The sequence below is a fragment of the Heloderma suspectum genome, chromosome 1, assembly GCF_057233095.1.
Source record: "Heloderma suspectum isolate Gila_16-S chromosome 1, 16-S_ref, whole genome shotgun sequence".
Classification (NCBI taxonomy): domain Eukaryota; kingdom Metazoa; phylum Chordata; class Lepidosauria; order Squamata; family Helodermatidae; genus Heloderma; species Heloderma suspectum.
The window spans coordinates 74,666,221-74,687,500 of NC_139458.1; the positions used below are offsets into that span (position 1 = coordinate 74,666,221).

Here is a 21,280-nt window from a genome sequence, read left to right on the forward strand (position 1 = left end):
ATTGTGCTGTTCATTGAAATTATTGTGCTGTTCACTTTTCACACCACAGGTAAAATTACTGCACTGTTCACTAAAGCCCTTTTTGCACAATTAAGTGTAAAATGAATGCTGGGGGCTGGGGGAACTAACTATGTTCTCAGGTCCTGCTGCCTACCTGTCTGTCCATATGAGACCCCTTCTGTATAATGTAGGCTCCATGTATGAGATTGAGGACCCTGCAAATTACAGGATCCCTGACTGAGTAAAGCAAGCTTACCTGTGCATGTCCACGTTGTATGTTTGTAGGCTCTATCCTGAGCTTTGCATGAATGCATGGAGAGCAAAGGGCAGGGCCAGTAAGCAGGCTGGGTGCAAGGTCTCTCACTGCCTGAGGTGAGGGAGAAGACACGCCACAGCCTTCCTCTGTCCTGCATCCCCTTACCTTTAGTTTTGACACTGCCGCCACATTGGATCTACGGAGAGCTGCATGGCTGGAAGAAGTGGCTGCGGGGCTTGCAGGAGTTTTTGTGGGACCTCATACAGGTCTCACAAAACCTCTTGGGGCTCTTGCGGGATGTCTCGTGGCGCTCGCATGGGTCTTGTGAGACCCGGGCAAGTTCTCACGAGAGCTTCACAGCCGCTTCTTCTGGCTGCATGAGATAAGGGAAGGAGAGAGTGGCCAGCTGCTCTGGAGAACCTCACCAGCCGTTCTCTCGCTGCAGCAAATGCTGCAGCGGTGGGCCCTCCTGGTGGCGGAAGGGAGGGGAATGAAGCGGTGCAATTCACCACTCCTCCTGCTCCACCACCTGATGTGGACACTTCACCCTGCTTCACGGGTGGGCTGGCCCTGCTGGTAAGTGTGGTCCCATTTCTCCATCCACGCCTTCTTTCTATGTGGAATTGTTGTGTGCAGTCTGTGTGCAGATGATGTAACTAAATCATTTTCAATATAATATTTATCATTGCAAGCATGAGTGCTAACTTTAAAAGGCATACGAACAGTATGTAAACACAATGATAAACACAGAGTTAAACATTTTATATCTATGCCAAATGTCAATGCAACTTCCAGAAACTGTGCTCTCGTGGTGTACTTTCACATGTCTGGTCCTTCACGGGGGCTCCCAGCTCCATTATTATACCATATGAAACTAAATATAGCAACCAATATGATCTGTTTGGAGGGAGTGGCTATTGGGTGACTAAAAGTGGCTTTTGAAAAATCATAAGTTGTCACTGCTTTGTCTCCTGCTTGCCAATGTTACATATCATGCATTTGCTTCAGGAGATCCTGTGCTTTAGTTATGACCCATACTGCGGGAAAGTCCTATTCTATGTGCATGTTTCTGTTTCTTACTTGGAGAAGTAAAGACATGTAGAACATGAGCAAGCACAATCTCATCTAATAATATGGTGAAACAATATGTCATGTAATATAGTGATACCATGCTCAAATTAATAAGCAAACGAAGTATTATTTCTTTTAGAACAACAAGACAATTGAAGAGATATTTAAAAATAACATTTAAAAGTGACACCACCTAAAATTCTCACCATAGTCTGTGTTTTCAGGTTCCCAACAATTTGAAGGCCAAAAGTATGGAGCCTGAAAAACAGTGAATTATATTTTATTATGATGATGCACGTGTTCACATATCTAAGATGCAAATGAATATTATTCCTAATGCTATTCTGATGGCCAGAAACCAGACCACAGTGGCAATTTTGAGAGCAGTTAGGTTGCTCAGGTCCAGTTGAAGTAAATGTGATTGAACTAGCCTGCCTGTAGCAGTCTATATGTCATTAATAAATATAAATGAGAATAATATTGGATCGGCAGTAAACATCACCATAAAAATTATCTTTTCATGCATTGTCTCCTGGTATGAAGAAAACTGATATAAGAAAACTTATATCAGGACCATTATCAATGGTATGTTGTTTATTCTCAGTATCATTGCAGTTTTACATAATATGAGCCACCTTGATTCTTTTGAGAAAGGCAACAAGTTGTAGAAGTGCTCCATTAGGAGGTCAGGAATGGAGCACAGCTCTTCCCACCCAACAGTGTTGCGCCAGAATCATCAGTCTTGGGTAGAGGATCATCTCACCTTGGAGCATTAATAGTCATGGTACCATATTACCACTATCACCTCCACCACCACCACATTCAACCATATTGGGAGGGAGGGAGGGAGGGTAGCCATTCCAGCAAGAAGACAATGACCATGTCTAAGGCTAAGCATGGGAGAAGAGAATGTGGAGAATTTTTCGGCTGTATATGTGCTGATGTGGCCTGGGGACCTGAGGCAAAGCTAGCAAGCGCGATCTCTGGTTACACCATATTTTGGAGTTGTCAGCTGCCAATGAATGTGGCAATGCAGCTACTGGGTGGAATGTGTATGAAAAGGAGCTAAGTATGACACTGAACAATAGATGGAAAGAGGATCAAGTCAGTAGTAGAACACATGCATTGCATGTGGGAGATCCAAGGTTCAAGAACCAGCAGCTCCAGTTAAAAGGGGATCTCAGTCAGATTTTTTTTAAAACTTCGCTGGAACTATCAGGATGGTATCCAAGTGACCCCAACATATATAAGGATCTGTTAATGTCAACAGCACGGATTAGTTATAATAAAGATAAGCATTCCTATGCTGATGTCAGGCAACTGAAGTAGGGATGTATGCGAATTTTGTTCCTGTTCACAAATCGTGCACAAATCGTTGCAACCCTGAACATGAGCAGAAACACAATTCTTGGGAAATTTCTGCAATTTCCCTAACTTGTGTTAGTGTCTGAAAATACACACTTGTGCAAGTGCACTTTTGCCCCCCAAATCCACATTTTCACACTTTAGGTTATGGGGGGAAATGCAAATTTTTGCTCAGGAAAAACACACACTTTAAAAAATGCACATTTTTCCCAATCAAAAACGTGCATTTTTCCTGAATGGAAAAAAGATGCTCACATTTGGGAATGCGAATGAGGCAAACCGAGCTTTGAGGAGTAACTCGGAGAACCTTGCTGAGTTTGAATATCTCATGTTTGCCCAATGGAGGCTGGTGGCTCCGATGTCAGTGAGGGAGTGAATCTGCTCTGAGTTTCAGTCAGAACCAGCCAGAACTCTAAAAGAGTGATCCAAGATGCTTTGCATAGGAACATAGGAATCTGCTTCACAGCTTGGATAGCTCCTTTAGAGTTCTGACTGGTTCTGACTGAAACTTCACTGCCCCGCTGACATCGGAGCCACCAGCCTCCACTGTGTTTGCCCATCCCTAAATTGAAGCAGCTCAGCCGAAAGTTAAAAGAAGGCTGGTGTATGAAGGGGTGGCCTTATTCTAGGTGTGTTCCTCTAGACAAGGAGAAAACCTGCCCATTCAGTAATTTATGTAAAGACAACAGATGTCTTACCTGAAAACGATAAAAAGTCCCATCATCCTTTAAAGTAAGTACATGATCTGAGATTGGAAAAATGTATCCCTGCGCTGCAATGAGACTTCCCATGTGTATTGCTTCAGCTGTAAGTGAAACAGAAAGTCTGTCACACAATTATGCATTACGGCAGCCATGGTCAATTTAGAAGGCCTGGGTGGCAGGATCTTGGTGGGTGACCAGAGAATCACCAGCCATAACATCCATTGGCAGCCTTGGAGAACAGGATGCTTTGAAGCTGAGAGTGCCTTGTCTTCCTCTATCAACCAGTTCCAGTGATAATAGAAGGGATGCCTTGTTACTTATCCCTGTGCTTTAAGCTGATGCTGCCAATGGACTAACAGTTACTATTGTTGTTTATTTAATTAGTTGCTAAAAGAATGTATAGGCTGCACCTTCAGAATTACTGATCCTGGGGTAACAGAAATAAAACAAGAATTTAACAATAAAATCAGAATTAAAAGGGATAAAAACTATGTTAATGCAAGATATAGAAAGCAGAGCAGCAGGATTAAAATTAAAACATTGGCAATCCCTATAGAGAAGGAGCTGTAGGTTGTTTACAGATCCTATATATCCAAGAGGATATATGAAGACAAAGGGTCCATAAAGACTTTCATAATATTCACATGGCTGTAAGCTCTAGAACAGCCTTCTCCAATCTGGTGAGTTCCAAAGATTTGGACTGCAATTCCCAGCATTCCTGACCATTGACCATGCTGGCTGGGGCTAAGGAAAGTTGAAGTCCAAATCATCTGGAGGGCACCAGGTTGTAGAAGGCTGTCTTAGAGATTTCCTAGGAAGCCAAATTGCTTCAGTTGTTGCATGAATATGAAAGGAAGAGCTAGTCCTTCTGGGGACTTTCAGAGACCAGACACTGATTTTTGCTGGTCAGATATCAACAACAATCTCATCTGCACATTATTTGTTCTTGGAGGTCTTCAACTGGGTTAGGTTTTCATATGAATTGGGAGGCTCCAGGTTTTTGAGGGTCCTCAGCCAAGGGAACATCAATGGGCCACCTCCCTCAGTGAGCCTATCTTCACCTCATGATTGTCCCCAGCCGCTGTTGCTTGTCCTCCTTTTTTCATCATTGCTGCCATGTGCTTGCTTGACAGGAAAGAGTCAGTGAGCAAGTAGGCAGTAACATCTACCGCTCCTTCTTCTCACCACTGTTACCCAGGCCAGAGCGGGTTACAATTGTGAAAGGAGGAGCAAGTCCAGGGAGCTCTTGTCAGTGGGACCCTGCTGGAATGTGGGCCTTTGGCCGGTGCCCAACCATGCCAACCCTTGACACTGCCCTATGACAGCCTATACACATAGAACTCAGATGCACATGAGTTTCCCCCCTCAGACATATGTGGGGAGTGGGCATGAAGATCACGTTAATCAGGATTATGCATGTATCTCTCAAATATGTTATGTACATCACAAAAGGGGAGGGGTGTGTGCCTGCCAAAGAGGACTGCTGGCCTGGTAAATGTATTAACCAGGCCATAACTCCAGCCATTTGGCTTCCTAATCTACACTCCTCAAAGGGCTGTTATAGCCCTTTAGCTACTTCTAAAATGTTTCTGCATTTGTAAACTGGGCAAGTCTGCTGGCACTGGCATAGGAAACCTTAAGCAAATATTCTGAAGCCATAGAATAGAATATATGTACATATAATTAACACAACTTCAAAGTTATGAAAGAGTTTTCTACGACTTTGAGTATGTGGTATGTATCTCCTTTTCTTTCTCCATGTTTCTCAGCAAAGTGTGGTAGGGAGAACTCCAGAAGACTTAGGAGAGAAAAGGTATTATTTTAGGGATGGCATGCAACTACCTAGCATTTCAAGCCCTCTTTTACCCTGTGGTCATATTCCCCAAATGACCTCAGCAGCAGCATTCCTAGAATCTCCAAAGTCTTGACCATTCAGTTTGGGATGCTATGGAATCACAAAATTCCCCAGTCAATTTTATAGCATATGATACTGCAGTACAAAGCCTGAGGTAATATTTCTTGGAGTTCAGTGAACAAATTACCTGGGTCTTCAACATTAAGATTCTTCATAAGCCACTGCACTATGTCAGCCCCTGAAAAAAGGAAAGAGAAAAAGAGAAGCATAATAAAGAGGATACATTTTCAGCAGGTGGAGTGGCTGCTTCCAAAAAGTAGGGGTGCTACAGGATTCACACATTCAGCTGAGCCATTCCTACCACACCTTTCCTAAGCTCCACTCTCCCAAAGCATCTCCTACCTGCTCTTCCCAAGTCCCTCCCATCAGACCCTCCTATTTGTTGTTCTGAACAAAGTTATATGTTCAGAGGTAATATAGCTTTGAATACCACTTGCTGGGGACAAACAGGATTGCCCTCAGAGCCTCCCAGAATAATTTGAATGGCCACTGTTGAAAAAGGATGATGAACTAGATGGAGACTGACTTGCCCAAGCCATAAAACTGAGTGTAAGAGCTTTTCTGCATGAGGCTGTTAATCTGCTGTATTTACTTTCGGTTTCATCACAGAATTGAGATCTGAGCACTGCATGAAGAGTGTTTCCTTTCCTGCTTTTCCATTACATAACCTCTAGGTGGCACTGCGGTATAGCGGAATAGCATAATTACAGAAGTGGACATAGCATTCTCTGTCACTTTCTTTAAATAATACCGCATTTTCCCTGCTCTTAAAAAAAACTTGCTAAAAGTGCTGTTTAAAAACAGAAGCAAAAACGGAAAGCCACGTCATTGTCTAAGGAACCTGTAAACAACCATGAGTAGGGAATGATGAGTGCACAATAAATGCCTAGTGTAGAAAAGCTCTAAGGCAGAAGTGAGGGGTCTGGCCCCTAAACAAATACCTTTCCTTTTAAAAAACCCAACACTGTATGCTGTGCTCTAATCTGCTAGCCTCCCCCACCCCACCAGACTTCCCATGTTTCCACTGACAAAAGAACACACACATTCAGGCAGTGAGCCTCACAAAGCAATGTTACACCCACTATTTTTTTTCACATGACACCATTATGGATTGGTGCTGCAAAGCTTGCTGATAGCCCCAAAGACATGACAGGGTTTTTTTTTTAAAGGACTGAACAAATTTATGAAGGGTGATTTATGAAGGGCTCTTATCCATGATGACAGCAAAATGGAGCCTACATGTTCACAAGAAATATTCTACTGAGGATTAGATAACTGGAAGGACTTGCTTGTGAACCTACACAGGGACCTGGCTGGAAACAAAATGGTAGACTAGATGAATCCTTGGTCTAGTTCAGCAAGGCAACTGAACAAACAAACAAAACGTCTTCTATCGTCTTCTAGAGTAAGTATTTCCAGTGCAGGAGCTCTCCCACTCTCTCTCTCCTCAGGACTTCAGTACTGTTCACAGCAGACAGGTTAGGGAATTTGAACTATGTACATCAGTCTCCCCCAACCTGATGCCCTCAAGGCAAGTTTGATTACAAGACCCACCATCCCCAATGCCATCCTTGCTGGGATGATGGGAGTTGTAGTCAAACACCCCTGGAGGGTGCCAGGCTGGGCACGGTTGCTCTACAGCAACAGCATCAGGATGAAAAATGCATTTGTCATGTGGGATTGGTATGTCTTTCCTCCGTGTTGCTCTCTCTTCTGTTCCTCCATTTTCTGCCCTGTCAGCTGTCAAGTTTCTCCAGCAAGGTGGAAGCCATACATACCGCTCTATCTTCCTCCTCCCATAGAAAATGGTTTGGGCCACTTATGGTTTGGGACAGCAACCAAACAATAGTGTATTTACAAGAACGGCAACTAATAAATAAAACCAGTTCTCCACATTTCAAAACTGTCCAGAGGTTTTAAAGACTGGAAAGCTTTGACAAAAATAACTCCAGAAACGCGCACACACACATTCCATACCCCCATCCCTTCACATGTCTTGTTTTTTAAAATACCAAGGATTCCTGAGAGCTACCAAGAAATGAACGCAGAAGATTTTTTCAGTGGCTCCCCAGCTTTCCCCAAGGCTGACATATTATCTGTCTGCTGACATTGCCAGACCATTAATTATCACCTGCCAAAAATGATTACTCACCCCCAGGATAATGACAAGCTTTTCCTCCCCCTGTTAATTACTGTCATTGCTAATAGTCATGTGTCTGATCAGCACTCATCAAGAAGACAGGCATATCCTCGTATCCCCCACCCCCCAAATGCCATTAATCCAATGAAGTTTTAAAAAAGAAAAGGGTGGCGGCGGCGGGGGGGGGGGGAGACTATGCTGGATACATCATATGGTGTCACTCTATTCATGGACAGATTTCTAAAACTACTGAATAAGCATGCTTTCTGCAATCTGCCAGGGGTCGACAGACTCCGAAATTCCCATGGCCACTAATACAAGATAAAATTCTTCAGAGAGCCTCAGACTTTGAGTTTATTTTACAAGGGAAAACAGGGCATATATTTAAATAAATAAACTTCCTTATTTCGTAACAAGCAGGGTAAATGTTCCCCTGGAGGGTATCCTATCCACCACGATTCATTCTAGGATCAGTGTTTTCTCTCCTCGCTAAACATGCTGTTTAATACCACAGGTCTTAACCATGCAGGAAAGTAACACAAAGGAATGCTTTAGTCTCCAGTTGCATACTTCCAATCAAAGCCAGCAGAATGTATAGGAGAGCAGAACTAGACGCAGGGCCAGGGTCAAGGATAGGCATGGTCGGGCACCTGCCGAGGGTCCACACCTCAGCAGGGGCCCACTGACAAGAGTCCCCTGGAGTTACTCCTCCTCTTCACCATTGCAACCTGCTTGTTTGCTTGCCTCTCGCTCTGCCCCACACAATGGTGGTGGAGGTGAGAAACAGGAGCAGTAGATGCTCACTGGCTCTCTTCCTGTCAAGCAAACAAGTGGGAGCAATGATGAGAAAGAGGAGGAGGAGCAATAGCAGCAGGTGAAAATGGTGGTGAGAAGGTAGACTTACTGAGGGAGGGGGCCCATGGAGGGTGTCAGGCCCAAGGTACCTCCAAAACCTGGAGCTAGCACTGAACGAATGTGTGTGTACCAGGAATAATGAGATATGATACAGCGGTATGGGTAAACTATTTTTATTTATTTATTTACTATTCTAAAACCCCCAACAGCCAAAGCTAATTCAGCCATTCACAAGAATTAAAACACTCAAATACATGATCAAATATAAACCTTTAAAACTGAAGTAAAGCCAGAGTAAAAGTCAGCAGCAGTGTAAAAGATCTAAAAATACAATCTCTTCTTCTTCTTCTTCTTCTTCTTCTTCTTCTTCTTCTTCCTATATATAAAAGGAAGTGTTTGTTTGTATGTCCTTGATGGGATCGAAAAACATACATCTGATTGTTATGAAACTTTTAGGATTTGTTCTACCTCGATTTGGGATGGTTTTAGGCTCAGTGAAAATTTCATCTGCCATCTTGAAACAAAATGGTGGCCAGTCAAATCTTTCGAAAACTCACTGGCAATGGGAAATTTAATAGAAACAGAGGGGAAAATTCTAATCACTGACAATTTGAGGATTTTAGAAAAGTTAGTTGGAGAGTTAGTGTCCAATGTTTACCCTGGAATGGAGCAATTGGCAACAAACCCCATGTCATGGTTATGTGAAAGAGCTATTTTGGTTTCAAAAAATGACATGGCTGCAATAGTTAATGAACTCATTCTGGACAAGTTTGATGCTGACAAAATAATTTATTACTATATAGATGCGATACTGAATGTGGACAAAACCATCCACTACCCTGTAGAGTTCCTAAACTCACAGAATCTACCCAGGTTGTCTCTGCAGAAATTACATTTAAAGATGGGAACACTGGTAGTGCTCAGAAGTCCCTCGTCATTTTAAAGTTCTCTGAGGGCCAACTAAACCTCTGCCTGTCATGGTTTACCCACAGCCCTGCCAAATTGTGACCAAACTAAAACTATTCCTGTTTAATTTAGGGCACCACAGCCACTAACCACCCCAAAACTACCCCATTCACTTCATAATGTAGAGTACTCGAAATCCCACCCCCACCACCACTGCCACCAACTCAGCCGATGTGTGTGGGGCAAATAATTCCTGATTGGTCATGATGTGACCAGAAACCCTTACATTGTATTGTAAAGGGACAGTGGGTAAGAGCTGGCAAAGAGTAAAGAGGATCTGGCCAGGGGCGCAGTAGGCTTACATAGGCCTATTGGCCCACCCCACATACCAGCACGGCATGCCCCATTCACATCTAGAGTACCCACAAACACCTCCTGGAGCCCGTACCCTTTGAGACAGGCATGCAAGAGGGCATGCCTATGATTTACAAAGGGACTGCTGCTATACAGGGCACTAGTGCAACAGAGGTAATTATTTAGCTTCCAGAGGTATAATTTCTCATCTATTTCTAAGGGAAAAGCAGAAGTGGACCCCAAGTTTCTCAGAAGTACAAAAAAATATTTAGGAAAAAAAACTTAAGGAGGAAACCCCCCAAAACAGCCCAATGAGGACTGAGCATGCCAGTGGCCATGGAATGCAGACCCATTGTTGGGGGGGAAGCAATGGAAAACCTGGTGGGGAAGGAAACGGAATGGAATATCCTGCAGAAGGGCCCTGAACAGGAACACTCCACACAGCATTTCTTTTCCATATCCTGCTTGTGTGTATTTAGAATGGAAGATACATGTTATAATTTATATATGCAAATTTCCTATTTCATCCCTTGTGCTCTGTATAGGTCCATTTCTTCTGCTTAAAAAAATATTTATAAAAGCAAACAAAATTCAGACAAGTCAAAAAGAAGAAGGAGAAAAAGAAGAAGGATGAAGTTGGATCATTATAAAAAAGAAAATGTAAGGTTTTATCCTATCCTGAAAGTTATTATTCCTGTGGACTGACTGGCCCAATAAATAAGGAACAAGTGGGATTTCTTAACAGCTGCTTCTTTGTGCATTACGTTACCCCATATAGATGGGTCTATAGTACAGACTCTTGTTGTTGTTGTTCAGTCGTTCAGTCGTGTCCGACTCTTCGTGACCCCATGGACCATAGCACGCCAGGCCTTCCTGTCCTGCGCTCTCTCCTGGAGCATGCTCAAGTTCATATTCATTGCATCCGTGATGCTATCTAGCCATCTCATCCTCTGCCCTCCCCTTCTCCTTTTGCCTTCAGTCTTTCCCAGCATCAGGGTCTTTTCCAGGGAGTTTTCTCTTCGCATTAGGTGGCCAAAATATTTGAGCTTCAGCTTCAGTATCTGTCCTTCCAATGAGCACTCAGGGTTGATTTCCTTTAGGATGGACTGATTTATTTATTTATTACATTTATATTCCGCCTTTTTTCCTCCAAGGAACTCAAGGCGGCGTACATAATCCTCCTGCTCCTCCATTTTATCCTCACAACAACAACCCTGTGAGGTGGGTTGGGCTGAGAGTCTGTGATTGGCCCAAAGTCACCCAGTGAGCTTCCATGGCTGAGTACGGATTAGAACCCGAATCTCCCAAGTCCCAGTCCAGCACTCTAGCCACTACACCACACCGGCTCTCCAGTGATTTGACCTCCTTGCAGTCCAGGGGACTCGCAAGAGTCTTCTCCAGCACCGCAGTTCGAAAGCATCGATTCTTCGGCGCTCAGCCTTCCTTATAGTCCAGCTCTCACAGCCATACGTTGCTACTGGGAAAAGTATAGACTCTATACAGTGTTTATTGATTACTGTGATAAAACATAAGGAAGGAGCAATTAAGAAATGTGTTTCTCTCCTTATTTGTTGGACCAGTTAGGGTTGCGCTGCAAAGATCTATTTTTCACAAGCAAAAGGTGAAGTTACATAACATTGACAGAACTATCAATCTGATCATAAGTTGTAAAGTTGCTCATTCGTCTAACAAAGTATTAAAGAGATGGGACAACAGCTCTATATTTCCGACTATTTCCTCTAATACACATTAGGCCTCTAATCATCCCTCGTAAATGGTGCCTAGTGTTTTCAGAATACAAGTGCCTGTCAGAATGACAAATAGCAAGGCAGTCAAGGAAAGAGAAGATACAATGGAAAGTTCAAGTCTGAGAGACTGGAGGAAATATAGACATAATAGGCTGGATCTACACTTTCACTCAGTAGAGTTCCACTGGCGCTGGGGGAAGAGGGCAAGGTAGCAATTTTCTCTGACTCCTCTTTCCTCCTGCAACCCCAGTGCCACCTCCCATGCTGCTCCAGGGGGCTATGCATAAGGCATATTTATACAGAAGTCCCAATTACTTCAATAGGACTGACTGACTCCCTACCAAGTGTACATAACAACACAAGTGTCAAACATGGCCTATTACTTCAGAGCCCAAACTTGTATTTGAAATTTTGCACAATTGTTGATCTCATCGGGTAGATCATGGATGCCAGTTTTCAAATTATTAGCTCAACAGGTGTTATTTTATAATAGAATTTTGAGGCTTATAATAATGGCGGAACTTTTTTCCCCAACTCACCTTAACTAAACTGACTTTAACTAAACTACACTTAACCAACTTTAATCCAGGTAGGAAGTTATGTATTTATTTGATTTAGGAATTTATATCCTGCATTTCAAAGGGGAAAACACTTCACAAAGTAGCTTACAATACAGCTACAATGATATAATTCCCGCCTGGCCATGGTCATGGATTGAATGAGGACCAATAATCCAGACAGGTGGTTTGTCCACCCAAGAGAGTGGTGTTCATCCTGTCCCAGAGCGGTTTTCACATGCACTCCCCTTGGGAGGAATATGCTTGATACATAGGGGTGCTCCTTGACCCATCATCTTCACTACAAGTGCAAGCTGGCTCTGTGGCATGGCACGCCTTTTTCCAGCTCAGGCTGGCTTGCCTGCTGCAACCATACCTGGACAGAGATGGCTTGGCCTCAGTTATCTGTTCTCTGGTCACCCCCAGATTAGACTACTGTAATGCGTTGTATCTGGGGTTGCCTTTGAAAACTGTTTGAAAACTGCAGTTAGGGCTGAATATATATGTTTATATATAGTTTATATATGTTTATATGTATATATATATATATATATATATATAGAGAGAGAGAGAGAGAGAGAGAGAGATGTTTTAGCTACATAGAGACCAGCATTCAGATAACTGAGATCCCTAGTAGTATATGATAATTACACCTCTGCACGGCTCCCACTCTCTTTCTGAGCCCAAATCAAAGTGCTGTTTTTCACCCATAAGGCCTTTCATAGCTTCGGACCAGAGTACTTCAATGGCCACCTGCCTCCAGATGTACCTACCTGTACATTAAGATCTTCAATGGGGGGCCTCCTGCAAGTCCCCCACAATCTGTGGTGAGGCAGTTGACCACCATAGAGAGGGCCTTCTCAGTGGCAGCACCCCATCTGTCAAACACTCTCCCCAAAGAGGTTCACCAGGTGCCTACCTTGTTGTCCTTTTGGTGCCAGGCAAAGCCCTTTTCAATTTCCTGAGGTTTTTAGATGAAATTTTAATCCTCCAAAGTGTTTTATGTGGCTTTGATGATTTTGTGGTTTTTAGTTCATTATATTTTTAAATTACATTTTAGTTTTTAAATTCTTTTTATATATAAAAATAATTGAAGGGTAGTATAAAAATAGTTATAAGAAATGAACAAACAGATACAGTTGAAGAACAAAATGATCCAATAAAGCAACAACAGATTATTCAGTGTTGTTTGTCCCAGGTGACTAAATAGTTATCATGTGCAACTAGAATACCTATTAGAGTCCTGCAAATCTTAGGTTTCATTTTTTAAAATGCTGCTCAAGAATACAGGGAAATCTACTCAAAAATGAATATGACTGCATTTTGGACCATAAGATTGATGTTTTATGAATGCAACCATCACATCAGTGTGTGACCATTAGAGGGCACCCCAAACCTATTCTATCATCCAGAATATAATATATCCATGTAGAACAGAAATAGAAAGACCTAGCAAAGGTGCTAGCAAAAGCGGAGCTATGGCCTTCTTTACTAATGCAAATTAATCAATATCTCATGTTGAGGTTGAGCGATGAGTCCTAGCTCAAATGAACACCTGATGTGATGGCAAGTGTGATTGTCTCTTGTCTCGGTGGCCTCTTGTACAGCACTGCATCACATGAAGGGGATGTACAGGGCAGGGCCTCTGACAATGACCTCCGTGATTGGGAAGAAGCTTTATATGGGAGAAGCTGTTACATAAATATACTGGGCATCAGGGCTAGCATCAAGGTTAGGTATGGTCAGGCACATGCCAAGGGCCCACAACCCAGCAGGGGCTCACTGACAAAAAACAAACAAACCCTGGAGTTGCTCCTCCTCTTCACCACTGCAACCTCCTTGTTCATCTGCCTCTTGCTCTGGACCAGACAATGCTCTTGTGGTGAGAAGAAGGAGCAGGAGATGCCTACTTGGTCACTGGCTCTCTGCCTGTCAAGCAAGCAAGTGGTAGCAATGATGAGAAAGAGGAACAATAGCAGCTGGTAGCAGTGGCAGTGAGAAGCTAGACTCACTGTGGGAGGGACCCATGGAGGCTGTCTTGCCCGAGGGCCTCCCAAACCTGGAGACAGCACTGCTGGCTGTGCTAGTTGTATAGGATACATTTAAGGAAAACTCATTTATTAGGTTGGCCCTCTGTCTGTTATCCTTCCGCTGGAAGGCAAAGAGGTTTTTGTTCAGGTAGGCCTTTGGCATATAAGCTGGTGTGTTGCTCTCTGAAGGGATTCTTCCTTGACTGGTGCTGGGCATTTCTTTTAATGTTGTGTTTTTAATTTTAATTTTAATTTAATTTTTTAATGTTATGATTTTATTAAGATTTTGTTTTTAATCTGTATGTCATTGTTCGCAGCCTTGAGTGCCAGTTTTGGGTGGAAAGGATATACATTAAATTAATGATTTAAATACAGTTTGGTCTGGGTGAAAAGACTGCACAACGCCTTCCCCGCACTCTTCCAGTCACCACTGGATTTTTTTTAAGGTGTATGTCTGGATCCAAATGTGCAACCCTAGATAGGAAGGTGAGGTGCAGTGGTGCATTTAGATAATGTTATATGCTGAGCTTAATGGTCTTACAGAGGAGGGGTGCTCTTTAGATGGTAATATGTATTACTTACTTAGGGTGCAATCCTATGCATGTTTAGACAGAAAAAAAGTCCTTTAAAAATACAGTAAGCAAAATTGCAATATAACCAGGTGGCCACATAAAAGGTCTGCAGCCTGTTCTGTGTTAGCAATCCTCCTATGCATGTTTACTTGTAAGTAAGTCCCACTGTTCAATGCGATTTATTGCAGCCTTAAAAAAATGATGTTGGAAAGAAGACTGTTGATCTGGTTATGAACTTGTAAACAGTCAGGAACAGTAGAAGCCTTAACTCTCCAACATAAGGCATTAGAAAACTGCATAAGAGATGGCAAACACACACACACCTTGGTGAATAACTGGTTACCATTTACTAAACAAATCACAACTAAAATTCCCACCATCCCCCAGCCAGAAATGTAGGACGTTTGTTTCTCTCTACACATGCGTGGGATTGTGCCCTTAGTTCACAATGTGGCGAGTGAGCCCTCCTGCTCATTCTGCTGAGTGGGCCCTTTACCTCTGCCCTGAAGTCCCACCTTGATGTCATCCCTGCATACTTCTCCCACCACTCATCCTCCCATTCATTACTGAAGCTACTGCAAGGAGCAGAGCAAGGGGAAGGGACTGGCTCCACCCCAACCTTGCTGAAGTGGTGATTGCAGCCTGCCAGAGATGCAGGAGAGGAGAACATGACCTCCCCTGCTCCCATCTTCTGAAAACAATTTCCAATACTCGGCCTCTCCACTTCCAAAGCCAGCTCCTGATCTGGGAGTGGGCAGGACATGTTAGAAGCAGGTGGCCTCCAGTGGAAGTTGGTGGCCCTGATTTCGGTGAGGCTGTAAATCCATTCTGGGTTTTAGTCAGAACCAGCCAGAACTCTAAAGGAGCTATCCAAGGTGCTGAACCTAGTTTGGGGGATAGGTTGGTTCTGGCTGGTTCTGACTAAAATCCAGAATAGATTCACAGCTGCACCAAAATCAGATCAACCAGAGTCCACTGAATGCCTCTTTCCTCTTTTCTCCAAGCAAAGTTATGTCCCAGGCTGGGAGGAAGCATGGCCTCCCAGTCAAGACATTTTGCGGCATAAGGCAAAGGACAAAATAGTGGTGCTCCCCCCGCGATTCCACATGCAGAAGTCAACTGGACCAGCAATGGGATTGCCAGACTGGACTAATAATGGGATTGCATCCTCCACCACACCTGAGGGTGGACTAATTTAGGTGGTGGGGGACAGGCGATGTGGCACACACAGCTCTACCCTGCAAGACAGGGGGAATGCCTTTGGGGGCTGCCCCTGCTGCCCCCCAGCATCAGCCACCAGAGGCGGATGCCTTACTCTGCCAAATGGTAGGGCCAGCCCTGGAGGAGGCAACGTACCTTCAACACGAAGGTACTCTCCCAAGCCAGCTGCCTGCCTCCTGTTTCTTTGATGTCCACTTTGAGTGCAACAGCAAGACAGAATGCAAGGGACGCCATTAGCGTGTCTGCTTTTTAATTGCTCTAGCAGATGAGGAATTTCCATGTAACACCACGTTGTGCCACAATGTCTGAAAACCATCGCATTCAATTTTCCTGTAATTCAGATGTAAATAACTGCTCGTGTCAGTATGAAAAATCCCAGCACTTCCATCCGAACGCACAGTAATTGCTTCACTTTGGCAATCAGCATGTGGTAATTGCTCCATTCACTGCCATCAAGAGAGAAACTGCAGCATGCAGTGTTTGACCAATGACAGTACTACCCATACTTTATGCTCACTGTATCTTGGGTGCATAGTGGGCACCACTGTCTGCACCACATCAAGGAGAACTTGATGCATTTTGATTAGTCATGACACCAAAATTAGGGAACTGAGGAGGGGTGGTTCAGAAACCAAACTCCCTCAGTTTGATTAATTTATGAGCCAGGCCCAAACCCTTCTGAAATTGGGTCCAGCTCATAATTGCATGTTGTGGCACTGCCATCCTCCTGGCCAGTTCCCCACTTCCCAAATTTACACCAGCAAAGCGAAGGGGCCGCTGACTGGGAGAGCCGGGGGTGAGGGCTTCACCAGCACCCAAGGTCTCATGTTTAAGGCCTGGTCAGTGGTCGTTTCTTCCCAGCATGTTCAAAGTTGCTCCTGGGGAGGTTGGGGAATGGAACTGAGTGCTGGAGTAAGGTTGGGGAAGGCAGGAACTGGCAGGGAGGGCCAAGGTTGGCCTGAGATCTTTTGTGGCCTGAGATGAAGGGCAAGATGGAGTCCTCCCTCCCATTCCATGTACAAAAGCCAACTGGACTGGTAGTTGGATATTACTTCAGTGCTGATAACAGGAGAGCATCCTCCACTGCACTTGAGGACAGCAGACTAGCTTAAGGGGGAAAGCACACACAGCTCTGCCCACCTTACCCCAGCATCTGCTGCCTGAGGCCACAGCCTCATCCTGCCTAATGGCTGGGCTGGCCCTTGGACTTGGTGGTCTTTCCAAATGTTCTCAAAGATAAGGCGGCCATGTGTCCTCTTCTACAGAGGAACAGTCTTCTATTTGAAGGCCTGTCTGGTCCAATTCCAGTTTAATGACAAAGCACCATAAGAACTGTTGCCCATCAACAGTTAGCACCTGAAAAACAGACTGGACAGGCAGGGACACAGGTCAGCTGGTGGCAGTCTTCCATATAAATTATTCATGCAAACTGATGTCCTCTTTTGTGGTGATGATGCATTTCCTCTTTTTTGGCAATTCCTAAGTGGCCACCCTGTCAGAGGAGCTCAGAAAGCTATGGGTTTTGTTCTTGTTGCAAGAATTCTCCATGAACTCTCTGGAAAACTGAACTGCTAAGGCGAGTGAGAGGCAACTGGTCCAGGATTTGCATGTGTGCCCTCCAGCTGCCATGGGAGAGGCTTCATGCAGCCAATGAGAAAAGAATGGACTGGTCCTTGCCACAGCAATGAGCATGGAGCTTCCCTTTCTCAGCCCTGCCATGGAATGAACGGTAGCTCTGCAGTGCACTGAAAGCTTCCATTGTACCCAGGGATCTCAGTTAACCGGGCAATGAAAATTCCTGCAAAGTCCTCCATGATAATTTAGTTTGTTAGGGATGGGTGAGGAATTTTTTGGGTTCACATTTTTATGCAAGATCACCCAATTTAAACACCCTGGATCCAAATGCAATTTGCTGTCAGAAATCCATACATTTCCGATCCTGCAATGTGTTCCACAAAACAAAACAAAATGTGTTTGACAGCTTACACACATTTGGAAAATGTGCAAAGAAAACGTGTACATTTCTAAAATTGGCACAAACATGCCTTAGTTGATAGGTGCATGTGTGCAAAAATGTACATGTGAAAATCACACCAAAAATCTGCTCATTTTTTTAAAATATGCACAAAATGCACACATATTTCTGTGTGAAAAAAGCTTGCACGGAACCGAGGTGGAATGAGCTAGCAGGTGGGAAAACAAGAGTCTTGACGAAATCAAGTGGACAGATTTGCCCATCCTTAGGTTTGATATTATCAGTGGCGGCTGGTGACTCTAGTTCTGAAAGGGCAGTAATTCCACTCTGGGTTTTAGTTACCACCAGTCAAAACTCTAAAAGTGCTATCCAAGTTGCTGAACCTTATCCCCAAAATGGGTTCAGCACCTTTAGAATTTTGGCTGGTGGTAACTAAAACCCTGAATGGACTCATCACCCCTCCAGAATTGAAGTCACCAGACACCACTGGATATTATTGAAATGTATTTTTACATGACTGATGGTGGGGTAGAATGCTTCTAGGTTTGACTCTGAGGAATGGCATGGAAAGCTTGTCAAGGAAAGCATGCAGGGGAGGTGTAGGGGGAACGACACGTTTGCAGCGATCATTTATTCCTGAAGCCCAACAGACCTTCTACAACAAACACAGGTAGATAAAGCAGTGGCTATGAAAAAAGAGGTACTGCTACATAGAGCCACAGTCTTTTAACTGGTGCATTTGTTGATATGCCATACTGTCGTTGATTGGGGTTTTTTTTATACATTGTTGACTTGCATATCTTGTTCAATTGTCATCATAGGGTTGGGGGTGGGGTGATGGATGGGAGGGATTGTAATGAATTATAATCCTTCTAAATCTGTGAATTTATTTGGACCCATCGTATCCAAGAAGTCCACATAATGTTTTTGAACTAAGATGTTTTTACTTACCGTATTGGATCTAAGGCTGCAATCCTATACCCCTTATTTGGCAGTAAGCCCCATTGAGCAAAATAGGACTTGCTTCTGAGTGTACATGCATAGGATTGTTCTGCAAAGTTCCTTGAATAAGCCAAACATAGAAATGTTATTATTCAATATTATTTTGAGATTATGCCTTTTTGCATAGTTTCTGGATTATATTATAACTTGTGCACAATACTGTGTACAATATTTATATGATATATATTTCTCCATGCTTTTCATTAGTGTTGAGTTCCCCATTTTGAGTTTTTTTAATCAGTCTGGGATATCCTGTTCTCTTCTTTACATGGATAAGACAGCAACAGTATAAGGAGTAAAAACAGGAATCTTTATGAAATGGGCAGAGATCATTTATTTATTTTATGTAAAAGTTATTTTTAGGCTGACTTTATGTGTTAAATGTGGCAAAATCACATTGCCATAGAACAAGGGTATAGGATAGCCTTTCACAACCCAGCATCCTCCAGATGTGTTGGACTACAACCATCATCCACAGCCATGCTGGCTGGGGATAAAAGAGATTGTATTCCAACACATGTTGAAGCTGCTGGGTTGGGGAAGGCAGGTGTAGAACTTAACAATAGGTTTTCCAACTTCTTGATGGGAGGCGGGGAGGAATGCAATGTTGAAGGGAGGCTAGGCGATAAATAATAGCAAAATCCTATTGCAGCACATAAATAAACAAAGCTCTCATTAATCTTAGTTCAAGTTAAATAATAATTTAAATAATAAATAAAATAATTTAAATAATAAATAAAATAATTTAAATAATAAATAAAATAATTTAAATAATAAATAAAATTAATAAGTTGCAAGATTAAGAAATCAGTTCCTGAGCTGTTTCCCTCAAATAAAACAAGTCCCAGATTTGGCACAGGCATGATTCAATTTAGTAGTAGCTGTATACTCTCTGCCACAGCATAATGGAATCATATCAGACTTTTCCAAGGAAGAAGGAATCTTCTTTCATCTTATTCCTCAATGAAAGTCTAGGAGTCTCAGGAAACTCTTAACTGCTATACGCAGCGCTTGAGCTCTGTGCCATAACAGAAATGTTAACTGGAGAGCTGTGAAGGAAGGAGCATGAAATCTTTTCATGTTCGTCAGAGACCTGCCAGTAATTGAATCTGAAGTTTCAACCTGCAATTTAAATGTCCCATACTGTAATCTCCGTTTCTCAACTCCGAGCTGTTAAGAGGCTCTCATTCTTCAAAAAAGCAAAATAAAAATCCTATGGCCATGCCTGAACTCTGGTTGACTACACTATGTGTACCAGATGTTAAGGCCTCCTGGTGTTTCAGCACACACATTTCTACTGACTTGTTAGAGAACTGGGTTCTATCATTCAAGTTTTGGTTAACTTGTCTGTTCCCTGTGGCAGTAAATGCAGGTGCTGGGATTTCAGAAGTTTCATCCATTTGCTCAAAATGTATTATTATTATTATTATTCTGTTGAGTCTCCAAGATGTTCTTATAATTTCTGTCTCAGTTGTCACATTGAGTCTGTGATTTGCTAAATTGTTTAATTTGCACCTTTAAGAACATCTGCTTTGAATCAATTCCAGAAGAGCAGCTGTGTGTAGCTCCTTTTATGCATGGCTGACGTGAAAGGAGCATTATATGATTACTGGGATCATGGAAGGAGCCCAAGTCTCCATTGGCCAAATCAGACCTGCAAGCTGGAGGTTACCCATTCCTGCTGCTGAAATACTTGAGCTGCTTTGGCAGAAGATGCCTGTGTGGGATGTGCTTACCGAGCAATGGAAAAGGAAAGAAGCACTGGTGACTTCCACCCCCACCCACCCCCCAAGAAAGATGATAGCCTTTTCCTGGAGGAGGCCATCGATGACTTCTAGTCCTGCTGGCTATATGCTACCTCCAGTAACAGAGGCAGTACGGCTATGTACACCAGTTGCTGGGGGAACACAAGCATGAGGGTGCTGTTGCACTCATGTCCTACCCGTGGGCTTCCCACTGGCAGCTGGTTGGCCACGGTGTGAACAAATGCTGGACTACATGGACCCTTGGTCCGATCCAGCATGGCTTTTCTTATGTTCTTATGGGCTATGTGAGGTGGAATAATCTACTTGTCTGCCCATGTGCTTCTTTACCAAGTTGACATAAATCTTGAAGTATGATACGATCCCATCTCTGATCAGTATAAAAGGGCTTGGGGATCACTTTCAGGAGAGTGGAAGAGGCTACAGTCTTCATCTCATTCCACTTATACCTTCGTCCTCCTTTCTACCTTTCGCTTGCCCTTCCTTCCTTTTGTTCTGGGTGGTAGATATGAATTTTGCCTATCATAGTGGAACAGTCTAAATGAGAAACGTATGGGCAGGAGGGAAGTGCAGGCCCAATAAAAGTAGTATGAATAGTAAGCCTAGGCTAGGATTAGTATTAAATTTCCTTTGATTGCTTTGTCAATGACATTTCAATGCCATTCTTATCATTCATTCATTACATTTCTATACTGCCCAATAGCCAAATGTCTTTTAAAAGATTTATTAAGATTCTTATGCCATTCCTAAACCATTTATATTGGCTTGGTTTGCATGATCACAGGGTAGTTAACAAGCCACTGTGCCTTGTTATCCACCCTGTGTGTGCTGGCTAGATTTGCATAA

At 43.2% G+C, this 21,280-nt stretch overlaps 1 protein-coding gene across 2 annotated transcripts in view; it reads right to left on the reverse strand.

Annotated features, from left to right (window-relative positions):
• RGS6 (regulator of G protein signaling 6) overlaps nt 1-21,280 on the reverse strand; it is a 319,263-nt gene that overhangs the window by 81,999 nt on the left and 215,984 nt on the right. For both annotated transcript variants that reach the window (XM_084827528.1, XM_084827537.1), the window contains 3 exons: nt 5,439-5,489; nt 3,391-3,497; nt 1,534-1,585 (listed from right to left, as the gene is read on the reverse strand). In XM_084827528.1, coding sequence (XP_084683654.1) covers nt 1,534-1,585; nt 3,391-3,497; nt 5,439-5,489 — 210 coding nt within the window. The remainder of the gene's footprint in view (nt 1-1,533; nt 1,586-3,390; nt 3,498-5,438; nt 5,490-21,280) is intronic.